Genomic DNA, 22,994 nt, shown 5'->3' with positions numbered 1-22,994 from the left:
AGCTCTGGTAACAACAGCCAAAGTAACCGAAAAAGATGAAATAGAAAAAAAAACAACAACAGTAGACGCTATTACCTTCAGTAGTAGCCGCTGCACTGTCGCCCACTGGGCTGGTAATGGCATTGGTAATGGCTGAAGGGGTTAATTTTTTTCTATATTTTTTCACTTTTCACGCAATAGCGCGGCGGCAACCTGACTTGATGGTTACTTAGGCAGCTGTAGGTACTACCAGCAAAGGGAAGGAAAAATGGAAATATGGTCAAAATGTCTAATAGACAAAAGTATTTTCGCGAATATGTAGATTTGAATGTATGTATGTATGTATACATAACTGTAAACAATGTAGCTGCTGGGAAGCATTTAGACTGGAAGCCATCATAAACGGAATATTGCCAAAAAGGGAGTAGCGATATTGAATTGATGACAGCCTAAGGCGAACAATGCTTCCCATAGACGGAAGCTAAGAAATAGCCGCAAGCAAATAATGATGAAGTAGGAAACTAAATGAGTGCGGTAATCATACCATAAACGTAGTAACTGATATTAATAGGTAGGATTTTTAGTCAGCCCAAAGCTCCAGCGCAGAGTGGGCGGAGGTGTATACTCCAAGCATCTGGGGATCTCCTTCAGTTGTCGGCTCTCCGACTACTCTAGTGTCTTTCAGGTTGAACTGATGGCAATAATGGAAGCCGCGACTCTGGTAAAGTGTGATGTAATAGCTGGAAATGTCATCTACATTTTCACTGACAGCCTGGCGCCGATAAAATCCCTCACAAAACAGTCAACAACCTCGAAGGTAGCCATGAAATGCAGCACATCTCTTAACGAAATGGCTGAGTCATTTCACCTAAAGGTAATATGGGTGACATTGAGGGTACTTGCAGAGCCGATGAACTAGCGAAACTTGGCACCAAACTGACCGATGAGTACGTAGGCAATGACATACGCATACCCTTACAAACATGTAAGCTACTTATCCTTGAAGAAATCGTAAGGAAAGCAAACGAAAGATGGCGTAATAAAGCCACCAGCAAAATCGCTCGTCAACAGTGACCGACTCTCAATGCTAAACGCACAGAATCCAGACGGAGATTTACTATTCTAGGCAGATAATTTTTTAACGAGTTGGAAGATCTCAGTTTTGCAGAAATAGGAGGTACTCTAAAATTTTTGAGAAGCACACACTTGTTTTAGGGGAAATAGGGAAAGCTCCCCACACGGCATCACAATGGGCTATGAGCCTAAGTGTTTCCACCGGACTACCGCTTCAACCTAACCTAACCTAACCTATTCTTCTGTCCATTCAATTATTTCATTCACTGGCTCTTTCTGACCCTCCAGCGCTGTTTTTTTTTCGGTTAAAACAATATTTTGCTATTTGACTAAATTTGTATATTGGTTTTGTTCAATAATTTAGGCTTCGTTTGCTCTAGAGGCCCTTTTGCGTATTTGGTTCTAACGCCAGATGCTTTAAATATTTTTTTGATTGAAAACATTTATCTCAATGATGATGTAAAAGCTTTCCTGATGAGTTTACCAACGTTAGAAGTGCATTTGGTTGGCAGGAACTAATTATTCTGATGTTTGCATTTTTTAAATTTATTTCTGATGATATTCCTTCGAATCTGGTCGTTTGAGCTGCCTTTTTTTATATACTTTTAGATATGTAAATGGCGTCATGAACAACATTTTTTTAAATTTCGGCCTTACGTAATTTTTCATATCCAATGATTTTTATAGTTGTGGCAATTGGCCGGAAAACATCCACTTATCCATATTTTTTAATTCAGTCCATCCTAAATTCCTAAATTTCCCCAAAGGTGCAAAATATTAAACTCATATTCAACTGTTACTGCTAAGCCCATAATTTTTCACAAATTAATTAGCATAACGCAAAAGGCAATAAAATTCAAAAATAAAAATAAAAAATAATAATAATACATTTAAATATGTGGCTTAATAGAAAAACTCCGTAGGGCGTGTTTTAAATATACTTTTTCTTGCCTAATTTCTTCATTATAATCGATTGCAAGTTTCGGAAATACCAAAGAAATGATTTCATATTCAATACATCACTTTACGGTCTATTAGCTGGGAACCGATTTAAAACATAAAAGTAAAATAAAAGTACAAAAAAAGTAGCCACTGAACTTTAAATGAGTGCGCAAACGCGCAATCGCTCTAATGATTCCATTACATATGGACATACATATGGACAAACATATATGTATACATCTCTACTTATGCACATATCTGTGTGCGTACAAATTCATTTACCAATCCGAAAAAATAGTTAATGTTTAGAATCGGTGAATCGCTTCTGCTACCAACAGCGCCACTAACAGCGGCACTAACATTGTCTGCTATGCCAGCCGTTAATACTTACAAATTCTCTCTGCTGCTGTTTGCTTGGTTGTATGTGCATTCTGTATTTGCTATATTTGTAATTTGTGTATTTTATTCAGACTATTGTTGTTTTTGCTAGCCACCTGTGCAGCTGTTGTAATTTTATTATTCACGCTACAGCAAAAATTTCAACTGTGCTGACTTTGAACTTCGCTGCCTGCTACGCAGTGCAGTGCTAGGCAGCAGTGCAAGAGAAATATGTATTAACAGCCACAACAGTTAGTGTGCTCGTAAAAGTTGTTGTTGTTATTGGTTTGTTGTCCCATCTAGTTTGATTTAGATCGTAATGTCTGTTATGCATTTCGACTGGTTTATGATTTGGAGTGATCGCGTAACACTTTTAATTTGGGTGAAAGAAGGAAGGCTTCAGAGGCGGAGCAATTGACTTATTGAGGGAGATTAAAGCGTAGAGGCCCTCAAAGAAATTTATCAGAATCAGTTGTGCAAATATAAATGTATTTGTTTGTGTAACATAATTTTTAGTGTTTTAATATATCTTTTAGGGAGTCTTAAGTTTGTAGTAATAAAAACAGTTCCACGGCAGAAGAAATTTCGTGAGAACATTAACAGTAATAATAACAACAACAAATCGCTTAAACGAAGCAAGAAGAAGATTAACAGTAGTAATTTTGCAATTACTTGCTTTATTCGAATTTAGATGAGACGCTATTTGTAAGAGTAAGCTAAAAACCGTATTTTACCGTTATACGAAATTCCGTTGTCCTCACAAGTCACATCAGACATTTATTTATATATTCCATAGCTAAGGGTTTTTCAATAACCTATGTTTTTTCCACTATTAACGGCATACCTTCCTCTTTATAATGAAATAAACATCCGATCATTTGTATTAAAAAATATCATTTTTCGTTGAATATCAAAATAACACCTCTGTTTGGAAAACCCTGAATTAATTTTGTTAATTTTCTTACATCAAAAATAGTTCATTCTCTTACAAAAGCCATTTAATTTGAGTTCACTCTTTATCAAAATAAAAAAAATTAACATATCTTGATTACAATGCATTAAAACTTATAAAAATTCCAAATTTCCGGAATTTAGTCAGAATTTCTAGAAAATTTTCGGGGCTTGTAGCCCATTCAATTCTATTGTAAAAAGGGGAATTAAAAGGGTTTCAAAAAGGGTCTTATGCAATTTTCACATATAACGAATGCACGACATTTTTTGTCTGGAAAAAAAAATTGATAAAAAAAGTTATAATAAATCAACGGGCCTTTTCACTGATTTCACGCTTACACTTCATTATAGCAAAATTTAATGAGCTATAAAACGTTTGTCTGCTGTCTTACAACTACCATTCCATGACAGCGAGGATCCAAGCAGTGCAAGTATCAGCTGAGAAGGCCTGTGTGGCATTCAATACACCAAGAACCGTAGTCATGCGTGTAAACGCACAAAATACGCAAAAATTCCCAATTGATGTTAATGAACTGGGGGGACTACAATATTTCTGCAACTTGGGCAACGTTATACCGGTGACTGGCGGTTCGAGCGAGAATATCAAAAGCAGAGTAAAGAAGGCAACGGCGGCACTCACCTCTCTCCAGGCAATTTAGAACGCTTCACACAATTATGGCACATAAAACTTAGAATATTGAATTATAATGTAAAGTCAGCTTTACTTTACGGCTGCGCAACGTGGAATACGACGATAGCCAACACAAGCTTACTACGAGTACAAGTCTTTAGTAACAGATGCCTACGAAAAATTCTCAAAATATTTTGGCCATAATATTATCTCGAATGCTGTTTTATGGGCTAGAATCCAGCAAAAGCCAATACTATTAGAGATCCGAAAGAGAAAATGGGACTGGATTGGTTTTACGCAGAGCAAATGGTGAATTGACAAGGGCCGCGATTGACTGGAGCCCCCGAGGAAGTCGTACGTGAAATGAAGTTAAGCGATTGGCGCAAAACATACCCGAATGGAACAAATTCGTTTTGGACCTATGTTCCAACTTCTTGAAACTCTAGGATTTTCTGATGATGATGAAAGAACTGCATACCAAAAATTGTTGTAGAAATTTTAATTAAAAAATTTAAAATTTCAAAGTTAGATTTATGTGGCTTGTGTTAGACACATGTTATGTTTCCACAAAAAAAAAAAAACAACAACAAATGGAAAAAAATTAAAAAAAAAAACAAAATAAATCAATAATAAAAAAACAATAATAAAACTTTTAATAAAAAAAATTCGATTTAGATGGTTTATGTTAGACAACCAACTATAATTTTGCACAAAACAAAAGAAACAAAATAAAATTCAAAAACAAAAACAAAAAAAAAGGAAATACATGAGAGTCTTAATTAAAAAAATAAAAAAAGTTAAAATTGGATTATATGGTTTATGTTAGACAATGAACTATAATTTTTTATAAAGAAAAATAAATTTAAAAAAAGAAAATTACAAATAAGAATACAAAAATTTAAAATTTTATAATTTGATTTATATGGCTTATGTAAGAGAATGAACTATAATTTTATACTAAAAAGAATGAAAATTTAAAAAAATAATTACAAAAAATTTTAATAAAAATTTTTTTTATTGGAAAATTGAATTTATATGGCTTATATTAGATAATAAACTATAAATTTATACAACAAAAAAAAAAAAAAAAAAAAAAAAGGAAAAAAAATGAAAAATGAATTATAATTCACTTTACTTGTTGCCTATCGATCTGGCTGGCCGATTGCAGCGAAAGCAGTGACAAGCATGAATGCTATATCGAAATGGAACAAGTATCTTGGCCATTCGGCCATACCTAACAGGAACACTTTTATCTCTTCCGACATAGACTATCATGTAAGTCTTCCATCACCACCCTTGCTATTCTCCTGTTCACTCCCAACCAGGGAAGAATGGAAGACAAATCTTACCGAAATCGTTGGCCCTCTGATTATCTATACAGATGGTTCAAAACAATACGGCAAAGTGGGATTTGGAATCTTTTCCAATTCCCTTCACACCAGTCTATCATTTAGATTACCCGACTACTGTAGTGTATTCCAAGCGGGAGTATGCGCTATCTGGTATGCTGCGAAAACTCTCTTAGAAAAGAGAATATCACTAGAGGATAGCCGCTTTTTCACTGACAGTCAAGCGGCCGTTCGAGCACTAAGCTCCTCTTATACCCACTCAGATGTGGTTCGATCCTGTCTCTTATCTCTTAACGAAATAAGTGTTCAGAATTCTGTCCAAGTTATCTGGATACCAGGTCACAGTGGATTCGAAGGTAACTGCAAAGCTGATGAGCTCGCAAGAGCTGGAGCTGCGCAATCAAATGTTAGTAACTTACCCACAATCCACATTCAGCTCTCAACATGTAAAATTATTATTGATCGGGAATTTCACAGCATTGCTGAGCGGAGGTGTCGAGTGGAAACTACCTGCGTTACGACCAGACAAATCCGGCCATCCTACAATCTGAAACAGACAAAAACCCTTATAAGTCTTTCGAAACACGAACTAAGGCATATAACATCTCTTATCACCGGCCACTGCCTTTTGGGCACTCACGCACGTCGGCTCGGGGTTCCTCAAAACGAGCTGTGCAGATACTGTGAGGACGAAGATGAGGAAGTATTGAGCAGACATTTGCTGTGCAGTTGTCCCGGCCTAGCCAGAAGTCGACTCGCTCTTCTAGGCTCTCTAACAATTGACAATTTTTCTGTAATATCGGACCTGAATATCGAATCTCTCATAAAATTCTCGAAACGAATTAATATCTTTGACCAAAATCTATAATAAAAATCTCGGTTAGGTGGGGAAATCATATAATATGTATAATGAGCTCTAGGGCAACACAACGGACCCAACTTGCGGTCTATGTGGCACTCCGATGCAGGGTCACCCTTAAACCAACCAACCAACCAATTATAGTTTTACACAAAAAAACATCAAAAATAAAAAAAAACAAATTTTATTAAATAAATTTAAAGTTTGAAAATTGGATTTATATGGCTTTTGTAAGACAGTGAACTATTATTTTATACATAAAAAAATTTAAATTAAACACAAAAAATTAAAACAAAAACAAACAAAAGAAATATAAAAACTTTTAATTAAAAATTTAAAATTAAAAAAAATAATTTATATGGTTTTGTTGTTTTTGTAATAAAAACGAGAGTATTATCCACAAATGAAGTCTTCATATATTCGGACAGTCGAGCAGTAATAATAGCGCTAAAATCTAAAACACACTCGTCAAAAGCAGCCATAGAATGTTTTAAACTTCTAGAGGACGTATCTAAGTGCTACATAGTGCACCTTATCTGGGTGCCAGGCCACAGGAATATAGCAGGAAACTGCAAGGCGGATGAACTTGCTCGGATCGATACAAAGCTTGACCTCCATGTGAATAAGACGCCGATATCTACGCCTATAGCCACTTGTAAACTTCTGATAGATAGGGAAATCATCAAGTTACCAAGTTGGAAAAACCTCTCAACATGCGAACTAAGCAGACAAACACAGAGGTCGTTCAAAAAGCTTGCTAACATTTAACAGAGAAGCTATAAAAAAGATTATAGGGGTATTAATTGGTCATTGTCTGATAGGCAGCCACGCCAGAAGTTTAGATTAGATTAGATTAGATTTGTGGGGGGGTTGGACAAGTCCAAGCACTGAGTCAGTAGACCATTGTACTACACCCGGTTAGATTTCAGTAGAAAGAATAGAGGAAAGATAAGAGAATAGGAAAGACAAAGAGTGGGTGGTAAGACAGATAAATTAGTTTGAGGTCACTCTTCCACAAATCTGTTGAATTTATTGATGAATTTTAGGAGATCCGGAAGAGGAAGAGCATGAACTTTATCCATATTCAGTATATCGCAACCCAATATCCTAAGTCTGATTCTGGAAAATGCAGGACAGCTACAGAGAAAATGCTCTGCTGTGTCGTCTTTCGCAAGACAGTATAGACATATCCGGCTGTCTAAGACTCCCATGGTAGCCATATGCTGACCACAAACGTTGTGCCTTGTGATTACCCACCCTGCCCTGTGATTAGACCCACCAGTACTCTCAGGTCCTTTGTGCACCGAGTTAGCGCAGCCTCCCCAGGGTCAGCTAAAGGGTATGCAGGGATTGCCTGCATCTCCATTGCTTTCGCTGGTTCCACTGAGCCAAGCTCATTTTCGCCTAGTAACAGACTCTCTATAGAGCTACGTATAGAGCCTGACGAGGATGGATACCTATTGAACGGTTTAGGACTCCCGTACTTCGATTTCTGTGGAAGCTGTCTAAATACAGAAGAATAGGAAACAGTTAGACACCTTTTATGTGAGTGTGAATCTGAGCGAAGCTCCGCTCTCTTGATTTGGCATTTTTAACGGATGTAGTCAAAGAATTCGGACGCAGTCGAAAGTGAGGACAAGCATTCCTTGACCAGTTCCGAATGCACCGTCATAGACCCGAAGACCCTTATTGCCGCTTTACTGTCGGAGTAAATACTTACTTTTTTAACTGTTAGTACACATGTTAACAGCCAGAAACACTGGCACAGTGGTCCGTTAACCTGAATTTGAGTCTGATGGGAGCTCCTCGCAAAAGACTCCTCCGCCAATCTTTCCTTCCCACTTCGATCCATCCGTGAACAAGTTCACTAGGTCTTGTCCCCAAGTGGAGCACCCCGTCCACTCTTTCCTTGACGGAATATGAGTGGAGAAGGTTCCGGTTGGACTAAACGAGGGTATACACAGATCCGTTGACAGAGGGATGAACTCAACGTTTCTAAGAATGCTTGAGTGCCCATAAGTGAGGTTGAACTTATAGCTCGATCCCCTCAGTCTAATTGCGGTACGTGTAGCGGCAATTCTGGCTGCGATGTCTACGGGTACCACATTTAACATTGCGTTGAGCGCCAGAGTAGGAGTCGTTCGAAGCGCCCCACTGATTTCAATGAGTGCAAAATATTAAGGCGCTACCATTTTTCGTGGGCTGTATATCATTATCAAAACGGCGCTTTAGTGCTACTTGAGGAGTGCCAGACCATTTCTCGTACCATATTATTGTTCTAGTATATCTGTAATATCTGTAGCCTTAGAACTTATTCTTTATTCTAAAATTTATTAAAAAATTCGACATCTTTCTAGGCAAAATTCAGCTCTCCACAATTTTATTTCTTCATATTTTGAAGGCGAAACCCTGCTTGCTGCCGCCTCTGCGCATTTTACTACATTTCGCTTTTCATTTAACTTTCAAAAGAGTAACCAGAGGCAATTGGAGAAAACAAAATTAATTACTTTTACATTTTCAGGCCAAAGAATTTGTTCTCTGAGTGTTATCTTAAAACCATTCGCTGCAGCAAGCCACCACCACCACTCTGATCGCCACCCAAATTAGGTATCTTTTTATAAAATCTTTGGTTTTGAGTAAGAAGCGAAGAGAAATAAGCAAAATTGTGCAATAATTTTTCAATTGAAACATCCGCTGGAAAAGTTACACTAAATAATCCAATAGCATCGCCGTTGCGCTGCCGCGTCTGCGCAATCGAATCATTTTACGTACGTGTGTATGTGTGATTGTGTGCTTATACTTTCGGCATTAGCAAAAGAAGAAAAGGTATAAAATGTTATGCAGTTTCGAATTTATGCACATTCGTTTTCGTACACAAACACAGCCAAGGTCGCTTGAGTTGCAAGTGAAAATAAATCTAACAGGTGCAAGGCAAACAAAATTTCTTATAGGAACCCATCCAACGAAAGGATCAGAAAGTTAATAAAGTGAATATGGCTACGTTTGCTGGAGTATGGGTAAGTTCGTCGTGGCTGAAAAGGATTTCGCAGTTACATAAAGTAATTTTAGTATGAAGATGTCTGAGTGTGTGAAATTGAAACAGAAATCATTTCTAAAGCCGAAAGTGATTGTGCTGCAGTGAAATACTATTAAAAATATACGCACAGTGATTAAAAGCAAATATTATAAATAAAAAGAGATTAGGGAAGATTAAAAAATGTTAAGTCACGATTTACATATCAAGTGTTGTCTCGACTTAAGATTGAAGGAGGATGCGTATTGTGTATGAGCGGCAGGTGTCTTGCCAATCTTTTGTCCACAGAATTGGAAGAAGACATCAAACATTCGACGGGTGCGACTTCTGACAACGCATAGAGTTGTTCATGAGCTCTTCAGTGACTTTAAGAGTTGCCAGCAAATGGATACAGGCGCTGCTTTCTTAAGGAATTTTATTCATTTCAATTTCTTGGCATCACTAGTGCATTCTGAAAAATAAAGGTGGATAATTTCTCTGGAAATATCAAAATATTTCTAAACGACTTGGCTTTAGTTGGTGTTTCGGGTTTGATAACTTAAATTGGCTCAAGTGCTTATGATGCCCGTACGCATGTTAAAGGCTTTGGATCTAAGCTTATCCTTTGCATATGAAATAGTAACTGCTGCAGTGACTGATAATCTCTGAAGGCATCACCTTTACAAAGAGCCGTGTGGACATATTGGTGTATTTAGCCAGATCTGATCTACAATTTTCTTTTGCCTTCCCGTTGATCTTCAAGTTTAAGACATTACTGCTCAGAGCGCTATTAGGTTGGAGGCAATCTCCTGTAGAACATCGTAGCAATTTAAGACACATTTCTCTGTCCTTCTCTGTAGTTCGTACAAATCTCTCCATCCCCAAACCACGTTCTGACAGTTGTGCTACAGCTATCTTTCAAGCAAGATCCACCGCCTGCTTCAAGATGGAGTCTGGAGGTGGAGCGGATGTTTTTTCTATCAGCCAATATTTGAGCCTCCTTTAAACAGCCGAAAACTAGCATTGCTTTTCAAGCAGAGGTCTTCACGAGCCTGCGTGCAATATGCTTAGGGATCGCTGTGGGAGGGAGACATACATATTTTTCCCGAAAGGCAAGCTGCAATCAAGGCACTGTTCTCACCTGCTGTTGAGCTGCAACACTCTCTTCTAATCAACTACTGTAAGGCAGAGATCAAACGTCGCGAACGTACAGCAAACATTCTCTTATCCGGGTTCCAGGTCACAGAAACGTAGAAGAAAATGAAATTGTCGATAAGCTTGCCAGAAAGTGACCGACAGAACCGGTTTCAGTTGTCCCCATTTTAGATATCGGTGCCACCTTGACCTTTGTTAAAGGAAAAACTGCGCAATTACTTTCTTAAAAAAGTGAAAGGCAGATGGAGTTCTATCTTAATGCGTGCTATCTCAAATAGATCTTGGCCTCAGTACGACAGAAGCAGGACTCTTAAAGTGCTAGGGATCCCCCGTCAAACAATTTTCAAACTCATTGCGGTGCTCACTGGTCACTGGGTCACATGCGAAGAAGCTTCGAATTCCGTACATCCCGCATTGCACAAACTATGGGGATCCGACAGAGTAAGAGTTTGTTGAACACTGCCTTTGCAAATGTCCGGGCTTGGCGGATAGACGTTTGCGGTTTCTTAGGCGATAGCTTGGGGCAGTTCTCCAGTCTAGATCCATTTTCTCTTCTCCACTACATAAACAGCACAGTATATGGGTTTTTTTTCTTTAAGCTTTGTAATTTTTGGCAGTTAGTTGTCTTCTTTATGGTATTAAAATGGCGGTCTTGTGCTACTTGTAGTGTATCCGAGGTAATCTTGTTATCTAACCGACGTTAATGTATTTTTGGAGCTTAAGGAATCAAAGTAATCAATAAAAATAATGCACAGGTATTAAAAGAATTGCGAGAGCTACCGTAGACGAATGGGTTGGTGCGTGTATACCAAGTGCGCAGATTCGAAGGCCCGAGCATGAAACACTAACCTTCGCGTGCATTTCTGATATGAGAAAACTCCTCATATAAAACCACCTGTCGTGTAGAGGCGGTGTAAAATTATAGGCCCCTCCATTTGTGGAACAACATCAAGACGTACACCGAGCTGGTCCAAATATCCAAACGCGCGCCAGTTCATTGACTAGCAATTCAACCTCTGTCTAATGTCCAGTAAAATGCTTCAAGTTCCACCTCAAGAAAAATATCTTTGGAGATTAAGAGATCAATTTGACTTGGGTTTGGGTGCGATATTTCTTGAGCTATTGTGGGAAAAATGAGAGCACGTTGGATTTGGGCGTTTGTAATCATTCCGAGTGTTTAGAATCTTTGGAGTATTTCAATGTCAAAATGGGCTACAGTGCCTCAGAGCTATGTGCCATAGGTCCATTTTGATTTTAAGATGGCTGAGTAACATAAGAGCTTGCTTTTGAAAGAAACACGATAATTTCGATTAGGTAACCAGTACAGACTTCGAATTTCGATTTCATTTCAAGTGCCTTAAGTTTAGTGAAAATATGTGAAATATTTCGTAACATTGTTTTGGGGTATGATTCACATTATTGAGTTTCACGTGAGCGCAAATACTTTGATTGAGCGCAAGAGTTACTTGAACTGATTTTGTTTCATTGGATTGGGTAGATAATCTTTTATTAGTCAAAGATATGTTTGGATATGTCGGGAAATGCAGCTGTGCAACTTTTTTTCTGCTCAACAGCTTTGTTAATACTATTTACGAGTCTGTGTACTTGCTCGATGGTTTCCCTCTCTTAATACCTGTTCTCCCTGATGGGTTCGATGGTTTCCTTCTCTTAATACCTGTATTCCTTGTTGCGACATAAGTCCTCTACAAAAACACTTCCATCTGTGACGATCCTTTGTGATGACTTTGACTTCTTTGAAAGATTTTCCTGCAGACTTAAGTTCTTTTCCAAGTGCACCTAGAGTATCCTTTTTCATACTGGCTTGCGGGTTCCAAAAGAGCCTGTATATTTCTTTGGGATCCTTTCGCAGAATATGGCGAATACACCTCCACTTCCTCTGCTTTATTTCAGTCTTTATGCGTAATTGCTTACAACTCGCCCAAAGCTCTCTATTGTTCGTTGTTCTTGGCCACCAAATCCGCAGCAAACGTCTTAAACATTAGCGAGCAAGTCTGTTATGACGACTGATTTTACATTTGAGTTGAAAATGAGCAGCTATGTATGTGTGGCAATCAGTGTAGAATTCCATATCTTGTTCAGCTATGCAAACGGTTAATCTTCAGCACGACTTTCTTGGATTCTCCCCCAAAACGTCGTGCTTCTTCTGCATGTCGGTGTGCTTTCTTGACAATAAACATATATCATTGGCGTGATCTAGGCCTTCAAGGTGTTCGCTGAAGTTCCACTGTATGCTTCCGCGGCATCCGTTTATAGATCTTGAAAGCACGATTATGAACAGCTCAGGAAAAATCAGGCGGCCTCGTCGAATACCAGATATAGAGTCAAAGGTGGACGATAGACTTCCATTATATTGAACTCTGCATTTGAAGCTATAGTACTGGGCTTTAATAAGCTGGATGATTTTCGACGTAATGCCTCGACGATATAGGGTATCCCAGATGTATCATCCATAAATGCTGTCGAAAGCAGTGCTGTCGTTGACGAAAATGAGGCGTAACGTCGCTCTCTATTCTGTCCTGTTTCTCCTGTCCAGCAGGGGTTACATCGAGGTTACTGAGGTAGTTCTGGAGTTGTGTCTTGTGCTTTTTAAATATCTTTGAGCTCTTAGGAGAGTGATTTTAATGAGCTTTTGTCTTTTTTGCCAACTTTCTGTTTCAATGAAAAAATCTAAATTTGTTGTACCATGTTATTGAAAACTTTAAATTTTGTTTCAAAAATACCTTTTTATTTGCCTCCATCGAATTGGGTCAGCTGCATAGCCTACAAGCATATGCATGTATGTACATACATACAGTTATGCACATATGTAAGTAACCGCAGCGAATGTTGCATATGCAAGCAATTTATTTATTCGGTACCCTCTGACCATTTCCGCTTTTGATCATTTGTAGACATTGAAAATCGATTTAATATACTTGCGCAGCTGAAGGCGAATTCATTTCTGTCAAAATAGCTATGTATGTACGTATGTATGTATGTATGTACATGTAAATGGGGAATTCTTTTGCAAGCTGAGCAACTCTCAGACATACAGGCATTTTTTTTGCGTGTTTTTTTTAAGGTTCCATATAAAAAAGGAGATGTTTGGCTCTTTTTCTTTCTTTCTTTTAAACTTTCATTATTTTTCTTTTTAATTCATTTTCATTTATTTTCATTGTTTATCCAAAACCATTTTCCAAAAATGATAACAAATCCAAAAACTTAGAACAAAATTTCATTAAAAAACAATTATTCAAAAAAAGTATTATAAAAAAAAAAATTATGTAAAAAAAGTTAATTAAAAAAAAAATTTACTTAAAAAAAATTTTTATTAAAAACATTTTATTCAAAAAAAAAAAAATAGTAAAAAAATATTTTATAAAAAAAAACAAATTCAACTAAATCACTTAAAAAAATATTATTAAAAAAAAGTTTTATTAAAAAATAAATTTATTTAAACAAAAAGTTTATTTAAAAACAAAACTTACTTAAAAAAAATTTATTATATGAGTATCTTTTCTTTTCTCATTAAAAAAAATAAAAAATTATTAAAAAAAAATTTATTCAAAAAAAATAAAATTAAAAAAAATTTATTAAGAAAAAAGTTTTATTAAAACAAAAATTATTTAAAAAAGATTTACTTAAAAAAAGATTTGATTAAAAAATATTTGGTTATGTAGAACAAAATTTGATTAAAAAAAATTTTATTAAAAAAAATTTATTAAAAAAAAAGTGTTATTAAAAACAAAACTTATTAAAAAAAACGTTTATTTAAAAAAAATTTACTTAAAAAAAAATTTTAAAATAAGAAAAAAATATTTAATTAAAAAAAAAAAATCAACTAAATCTCTAAAAAACAATATTATTTAAAAAAGTTTTATTAAAACACAAAACTTACCTAAAAAAAAAATGTATTATATGAGTATCTTTCCTTTGATTGCGCACTACAAAAATTTATTTAAAAAAAATGATAAAAAAAAAATTATTAAGAAAAAGCTTTATTAAAAAAAAATTACCTGAACAAATTTTCTTAAAAAAAAACATTATTATTTTAATTAAAGTTTTATTTAAAAAAATTGAAGTAAAAAAATTTATTAAGAAAAAAATTGTATGAAAAAAAAATTGCTTAAAAAATTTATTAAAAATAAGTATATTATTAAAAATAAAAGTTTTATTTAAAATTTTTAAATTAAAAAAATTTATTAAGAAAAAAGTTTTATTGAAAAAAAATTATTTAAAAAGAACTTACTTGATAAAAAATTGTATTAAAAAAATTTTTTTTAAAAATTTATAAAAAAAAATATTTTATTAAAAAACTAATTCACACAATCACTAAAAAAAATTATTATAATAGGACTATGCATAAGTTCGTGCGGTTTTTTTTCGAAATTTGAAACTTTATTGACGTAAAATGGTTACAAATTTAATATTCAAAATATTGTCCATCGCTTACTACTACTTTTTCCCATCTTTCTGGCAATTCACGGATTCCCTTTGTGAAAAATTCGGTCGGTTTTGCCGCAATCCACGAATCGATCCATTTTTTGACTTCATCGTAATTACGGAAGTGCTGGTCAGCCAGGCCATGTTGCATCGATCGGAAGAGATAGTAATCGGATGGCGCAAGGTCTGGACTATACGGCGGGTGGGGTAGGACATCCCATTTGAGCGTTTCTAAGTATGTTTTGACCACTTGTGCAACATGTGGCCGAGCATTGTCATGTTGCAAAATAACTTTGTCGTGTCTATCGGCGTATTGCGGCCGTTTTTGTCGCAGTGCTCGGCTCAAACGCATCAATTGTCGTCGGTAGACATCCCCCGTAATCGTTTCATTCGGTTTCAGTAGCTCATAATACACAACACCCAGCTGGTCCCACCAGATACACAGCATAACCTTCAGGCCATGAATATTCTGCGCCGACGTCGATGTTGAAGCATGGCCAGGGTATCCATACGTTGCCCGACGTTTTGGATTGTCGTAATGGACCCACTTTTCATCGCCAGTCACAATTCGATGCAAAAAACCCTTTCTTTTGTGCCGTTGAAGCAGTTGTTCGCATGCCATAAAACGGCGTTCAACGTCTCTTGGCTTCAATTCATACGGCACCCAATGGCCTACCTTTCGGATCATTCCCATGGCTTTTAAACGTTTGGAAATGGTTGATTGATCAACTCCCAAAGTTTTTGCAACCTCTTCTTGCGTTTGAGCCGGATCTTGATCGAGCAATTCCTCCAATTCGGTATCCATGAACTTTGGCGGCGCACCCTCGCGTTCTTCGTCTTCCAAGCCAAAATCACCACTTTTAAAGCGTGCAAACCACTTCTGGCACGTTCGCTCAGATAGAGCATGCTCACCATAAACTTCCACCAAGATACGATGACTTTCGGCTGCTTTTTTCTTCATATTAAAATAATGAAGAAGAATTCCCCGCAAAAACACATTATTTGGCACGAAATTCGACATTTTCAAGTGTGGTAAAAATATTGTTGTTTACGCTTCAAATAAAAAACTTATACTGACGTTTGTGCCTTACGACAGTAGCTCTCCAATGAATGTTTGGAAATGTGGATCGATGGAATAATAATCAAGTTACGCCATCTGTTGTAAAACCGCACGAACTTATAAATAGACCTATTATATTACAATAAAAAAATTTATGTAAAAAAAAACAAAAATATATAAAAAAAACAAAAGTTCATTGAAAAAAGGATCTTAATTGAAAAAAAGTTATGAAAAAAAAACTATTATTAAAAAAAAAAACAAATTCAGCTAAATCACTAAAGTGTGCGTAAATTTTTGCCCAATTCAATTCTCTTTTCACAAGAATGCTTCTACGAGTGTCACATATTACTGCTCCTCCTGTGGCACATCCAGTGTGAATATGCAAGTATTTGCTCGCAAGTGGCCGCAACGCAAATCAATCACGCATCGGTTGGCTGTTGGTCAACGATTCAGCAATTCGACGTTGCTAGTTGTGCCGCCATGGAGAAGACCATAACCTCACTTACGGCAATGCAGCGGCACGACAAGCTGTTCTACATAATTCCGCATGAATCCCCGCACTTAAGCCGAAAATGAACGATAATTCATACGTTTCTTGATGCATTCATTCACTCACGCATTTGTCTGTTTTTCTAAAGGCCTTTTCTTCATGCTTCTTCGCCTCGTGCGGGACACTTTAATGCGAGTGCCATCAGCTGCAATGCGTGTGTGTATGTGTGTGTGCGTAAATCGTGTGCATGCATTGCATTCCGCCTTTTTGTTCGACCGAAACTCCTCTTTGGTTATATTCTTGATGGGCTCAACTTGTGTGAGCTACATAATCGCATTTATCAATGACGCATTTTAATATTTTTCATCGACACTTTCTTTGGGCAAACATTTCGTATACCGCACATGACTTTACGTGAGTGCTTAATGCTCTGTGTAATATGGGATTCAGCTGGTTCTTACAAGTAAAAGTCTGAAAAGAAATGCTATTAAATAACAAACGCGGTGTAAACGCGGTACGGATCGGAAATATCGAGTATTTTGGCGTTGATAATTTAAGAATCGGGTGCTTTTGAAAGTATCGGATACTTCTTTGAGAAGAATACTGACAGCATTTTACACTGCTTTCATTCTGGCGGTACTGAATTTTCTCCAAGCAGCTGATTTTGAATGACCTCAAAGAATTCAATTTGGAAATCTTTCATCAGAACTGGTAATTGCTGCACCAGCGGTATTTTGAAAAATGTATGTAAAATATTTAAAGAGGACTCTTAATATGGACTAAAAGAAACAAAAAGGTCTTAGTAAACCTGGAATGCAATCTCATATGAAGCAGATAACGCGCAAGGCGAGCGAGTTGAAATATTCTCAGTAGTTGCCTAATGTAAAGCTCTCGGTGAATTTAATTCAAATCCTTAGCTTTTATCGGAAACAAGGTTGCCTATTATGACGTCAAAGAGGCTTTGTTGGTAGTTCCAACACGAGCTTCCCTGTCTCGTGAGACCTGCTTTACCTTTGAAAAATTACGATAATAGATACTTATTCTTCAGCTTGCTTAGCGCGATAATCGCTTAAGCAACTTTCTTTCGTTGTCGTTTCTTTCTCGAACTAATCAGCGTCAGTTGGGTGAAGCCAAGTCCTTCTATAGCTAATATTTCCAGCACAGAGGAGGCCTTCCGCTTCCTCTGCTATTAACAGTTGGTAACGCAACAGCTTTCAGAGCCGGAACGTTTGTACCCATTCGGACGGCGTGGCCCAGCCAACGAAGCCGCTGGATCTCTATTCGCTACTCAATGTCTATCCCGTCGCTCATACAACTCGTTGTTCCATCGCCTGCGGTACTCACCGTCGCTAACGTACAAAGGTCCAAAAATCTGCCGCAGCATTTTTCTCTCAAACACTCCAAGTGACGCCTCATCGGATGTTGCCAACGATATGGATTCTGCCCCAGGCTAAGCTCCTAATTACTGAAAAACGTCTTCGCCATATTCAATATATGTCGGCCGTGTGAGGGTACAATCATAACACCAATCATCTCTTCACATAAACTTTTTAAGTATCATCACACATCTAATATCTCTCTCTATCTCTCTCTCTTTCTCTCTGGGACCAACTCGTCGAGATAAATTGTTTTCTGGGCATATCGTTAGATGATATTGACGATGACGATATGCGGTTTTATGCATTTTCTTCATACATCGAATGCAGTGACATTTTCTTTATGTGGAAGAAGGCACTCATCAGCACCGTCAGCAAAAAACAATTCTCAAAAATAAACCAGATTTTTGAGCCATTTCAGCATTGCGCTTGAATATACTAAAAGGGCTATAAACAGCGTACCCGAAATAGTATTCCTAACGTGGTAAAAGCACTAGGTTTACGTTCCAACTGGACATAAAAAAGATCGCTCTGGAGACCCATGATCTTCGACTGTCGAAACATGGGTTCTTGGTTCAGGCAGATATAAATGTGTTCTACCCTGAAGATGCCACAGAGGTTATCGGTGGCTAAACCAGCGCTGCGAAGGTTAATCTAAGCTACCTTTAAAATAACTTTGTCAAAGGACGCTCACAGAAGCCTGCTCCATGGCCTTCGAAGGTTTCATGGAGCTCTTGGACTCTGGGCGTAGTTCTGCGAGTTGATTAGCCTCTTCTCCTATTTCAACCAGATCGCCATTCGGAGCAGCAGACGCGAGGAATATCTCAACTTTGGCCATCCTGAGGAAGGGACGGAGTTTATGTTGCTTTTTCTAGAGTACCTCTACGGGCTCTTCAGGAATAAGTAGCAGCGCTGTGGTGCTTTATTTTTTTAAAAGATTCTCCAACTTGAGCACAGTTCAGTCGTCCATAGGAACCTCAAGGTTTTGAAGCTTTAGGCAGCGAAATTTGATGATTTCCGTTTTTAATTTTTGCAAGAGACTTTTTGAGACTCAGACTTATAGGGTTTTCGTAGGAGTATAAACTATATTTTCATAAACAAATTATTAAAATTGAATAAGAAACAAATTCATCATTCCTGTCCTGTGGTTATGAATGGCACTGAAGAACAATGAGTATATTTCGGAAGCTTTGGCTGTACAAGTGCCTTACAGATTTAATTGCTAACATTGCCATCTTCTCATTAAGGCTGAAGCTGAAGATCCACATACGTGTATAGTTGATACTCATGGGAGTCTTGTTAATTTTAATGCATACCGTGCCTACCGTAATCGTTGTCAACTGGTGGGTGTGTCAAATGATTAATGAACAGTAGGAGCAGTTTTGCTACCAGATCCATAAGTTTCTGAACGCTAGTACCAAAACCACAGCCGTTAAATGTTGCTAGCAACATGCATTTGCCTGGCCGCGAAATGTTGCTAGCAACATTGATTGTCAAATGAGAACACACGTCGGATTTAAGAGGATCGGCCCAGAAGTAATTGATACATTTTGGTGAGAAAATAATACAAAGAAAATTTACTTACTCTCTTTGCGAGGCGTTTCGCTTAAAAATGTCATATATTCAGAGTATTCGAACTCAGGCACTTCACTCGCAAACAAACTGTCAGTTTTCGCTCAATTTTAAATGAAATGTGCATTTTTGATAGGTGGGGGAAAAAATGTTACTGACATCATGTTGCTTGCATCATGTTGCTGGTATGTTGCGGTGTTTTCACGGCGTCAACTGAGTAGTACTTTGCCGTGTTGTTGCCATCATTTTGCTGGCGTCATGTTCCTGGTATGTAGTACTTTGCCGTGAGATACATACGAAATTTCACGCATGTTTCACGGCAATGCATCCTTAAGCATAAAGGAGGCTAACTTGTGAAAGCCGCTAAGTTCTTCTCACTAAATTTGACCAATTTATTTATTTATTTAATCAACAAATAAAATGCTTTCGGACTATATGAAAAAATATAAAAGGTGGTTAAGTTTCAAGGGCCGGTGTTGATTTTGAACCAAATACAATTTTTTTAAGAAATCATTATGATTTTGCTTTATTATGATAATATTGGTATGACTCAATTACGTACGGAACAAAACATCGGCCGAATGGCCCCCGCGGGCTCGGCGCCACACCTCCATCCCATGCTCCAAATATTCGATGATGCTGAGGCATAATTGAGGTTCTATGCCGTTAATGTGCCGAATTATCTCATCCTTTAGCTCTTGAATTGTTGCTGGCTTATCGACTTACACCTTCTCTTTCAAATAACCACAAATAAAGAAGTCCAACGGGGTCAAATCACATGACCTTGGCGGCCAATTGACATCGCCATGCCATTAGATTATTCGGCCATCAAATTTTTCGCACAAAAGAGCCATTGTTTCGTTAGCTGTGTGACAAGTTGCACCGTTCTGTTCAAACCACATATCGTCCACATCCATATCTTCCAATTCAGGCCATAAAAAGTTCGTTATCATCTCACGATAGTGAACACTATTCACAGTAGCTGCCTGACCGGCCTCATTTTGGAAAAAATACGGCCCAATGATGCCGCCGGCCCATAAAACGCAGTCATTCTTTCGCATTGGTTTTTCGGCAATCACTCTTGGATTATTATTCGTCCAAATTCGGCAATTCTGCTTATTGACGAATCCACTGAGGTGAAAATGTGCCTCATCACGAAGTGCGCGATATTTTGATTTGAATGCCCGTTTTCATAATAAGCCTGAATAATTTTAACGCTTTGTACGATTGTGTATCTTTCCATGGTTCAAAGTGAATTAGACTGGAATTGAAAAATGTTAAATGAAGTGCAGAAAACAACTTGAAGTTTAGGTGTGGTTTACATTCAACATCGGCCCTTGAGGTTTAACCACCCTTTATAAAAAATAATAAAAATAAGGAAATAAAAGCTTTTAATCACTATTGAACTTCGAGCGCTTTTAATTAGAAACCCGTTATAGGTGTGCACGTTAAAAAGTATAACACTTCGTTTGATCGGTAAGCCACTGTGTGCGTTTTACCCATGAAACATATTTCTTAGTCATAGACTCTTCGGTGGCATGCCCACTCAAGTTACTTTTTTATTTATCCAAGGGTAAAAAAGGGTATTTCTCGCCGAAAATTATCAACACTTTGTGTACTTACTTCATTTTCTTTTTTCCAATTTTTTTCCATATCTTCGCATCATTTACCGGTAACGTTTGCCCATCTACAGAAGCTGCTACTCGCTGTGGCAACAGCAACATTATTGTCAATTGTCTGCAATGCTGCAGCAGCACAAACTTCCTCAACGGCCGGCGGGCGCGAGCAGGCAGCGGAAATCCATTCCACCCGTCATATGGGACAACAACGGTCAGCACGCAGCAATCATAACGGCATTGATACTCCCACTGTAGCCGACTCAGCTGCAGCAGCAGCAACGGTAGCAGAATATCCAGTTGGAAAAAATCGTAGAAGTTACGACGGATTCAGCTCCAGTGGCGGCGTCAGCGGTGGTGGTGGTGGTGGTGGTGATATGGGTGGCTGGCTCAGTGCTTATAATGGCGGCAATAATGGCGGCGGTGGCAGCAGTAGTTACAACTATGGGGCAGCAAAGCTTAATGGTATCACAAATCTCTCGGGTTTGCAGCACATTAGTGGCAGTTTTGGCGGCAGTGCTGGTGGTCCGTACGCAGCAGCTTTGGTACAACAACCACCAAAACCAATTTACGAACAACAGCAAGAAAACGATTATGGCGCATCGGGCGCAGCAGGACATACTTATGGGCAAAACAATCAATACGGCAGCAGCGGCAGCGGCAACGGCTGGAGCATTAGTACTGGTAAGAACTATAACTATGGCCGTTTCGGTGGCAATGAGGCTCTTAATACAGCGCTTTATAATTTGCAAACAGCTGGCGCGCACAATGGTTTCCAGCCCGTGTTTGGTGGCAAATACTCAGCGGCAGCCGCTTCTACAGCATACGCAGCAACATCTCAGTATCAGCAGCAGCAGCAGTCAAATGATAAAATTTTCGATGAGTCTCTAAATATGTACGCCGGCTCGGATGGGGGCGGTACATCTGCATCGGGTGGTGATGCGGAGGTTTCATTTTCACAGCATCATGGCGGTGATGGTGGTGGAGAAGCTGATGCAGGCTCGTCGGGGTCTTCATATGATGATTCCGCTAATTATGCATCCGAGCACTCCGGACACTCGGAAGGTGGGCATTCCCCGTCACATGTCATCAACTACATTCCTTATCCGGTGGTGAAGAAAGTGCACGTTCCCGTGCGTGAACCCGTTCATATTCCAATTTCGCATGCGGTTATCGTACCCGTCAACAAGCCGGTGCCTATTCATGTTCCTGTCACAAAAACCGTAGCTGTGCCTGTTCAAAAAGAGCTCCGAGTGCCCGTAGAACGTGTGGTTCCATATCCGGTTGAGAAGCCTGTGCCAGTGCCCGTGGAGAAACGTGTACCATTTGAGGTGATTAAATATGTGCCGGTCAAGGTGCCTCATCCGTTCCCTGTCAAGGTGCCTGTCTTCAAGACCATATTGCACAAGGTGAAGAAAGGCGGCTCGTGGTAAGGTCATAGAAGAATACTCGGTGGCCAGTTTTGCTTAACAGAGGTCGGAATTATTTGAAGGAGTATACAGTAAGAGTTACGCATACATATGTACATATCCATACGAGTATACAATAATTCATAGACTGTTGTTGTATCCCTTTAAGCCACACCTATTCTCATACTCATGAAATGTATTTAATATTTTTGACGATTCTAATAAAGTTTCGCGATATTTATTATTATATATAAGCACAGATATCGGGAGTTGTTTTATTTATATATTTCAATTAATGACACCATGGGAATTTTTTTGCAAGAAGGTTAAAATCAAAATGTCAGAAACATCATCAAAGGTGCCGTCGCACCAGTGGTATGTGGGGAATGCACCACTAATTCTAAAACAACCCTCCTTAACGGCTGAATACTACCCTGGGACCGTGGTAACATTTCGTGAAGGTCGAGCCGCGTTTATGTGTATTGACACAACAGGTACCTGCGTCCAGGTTCCTCGCTGCATGTTGCGTTGCCTCTCTGCGCGTTGGAGATATGGCCCTATCATTGTTGCAAAATTTGTTGCTGCATTCCAACAAGTATTTGATGCATTCATCTTGGTGATTAGATTTTCCGGCCGCAGCTTTTTTTTGTTTTTTGTTCCGTGAAGAGGGTATTCTCATGAGTACTGCTATACCGGC

At 38.1% G+C, this 22,994-nt stretch overlaps 1 protein-coding gene across 1 annotated transcript; it reads left to right on the top strand.

The window, feature by feature from the left end:
- Nucleotides 1-858: 858 nt before the first annotated feature.
- On the top strand, nucleotides 859-22,464 carry LOC128855812 (uncharacterized). The gene is made up of 4 exons (XM_054091004.1): nucleotides 859-964; nucleotides 3,736-3,938; nucleotides 20,966-21,572; nucleotides 21,645-22,464. Exons 1-4 carry the CDS (start codon nucleotides 859-861, stop codon nucleotides 22,319-22,321), a joined length of 1,593 nt encoding a protein of 530 aa, XP_053946979.1. The 3' UTR covers nucleotides 22,322-22,464.
- The last annotated feature ends 530 nt before the right edge of the window (nucleotides 22,465-22,994 follow it).

The sequence above is a fragment of the Anastrepha ludens genome, chromosome 2 (assembly GCF_028408465.1).
Source record: "Anastrepha ludens isolate Willacy chromosome 2, idAnaLude1.1, whole genome shotgun sequence".
Classification (NCBI taxonomy): Eukaryota; Metazoa; Arthropoda; class Insecta; order Diptera; family Tephritidae; genus Anastrepha; species Anastrepha ludens.
This window is presented reverse-complemented; position numbering and strand designations above follow the sequence as displayed.

Excerpts from the sequence above, each read along its gene's own strand:
- LOC128855812 (XM_054091004.1), top strand. The coding sequence starts at position 859 with ATGGGTGACATTGAGGGTACTTGCAGAGCCGATGAACTAGCGAAACTT. Across the intron at positions 965-3,735 it reads ACGCATACCCTTACAAACAT|CGAGGATCCAAGCAGTGCAA; the intron begins GTAAGCTACTTA and ends ATTCCATGACAG. Across the intron at positions 21,573-21,644 it reads CGGCTGGAGCATTAGTACTG|CTGGCGCGCACAATGGTTTC; the intron begins GTAAGAACTATA and ends ATTTGCAAACAG.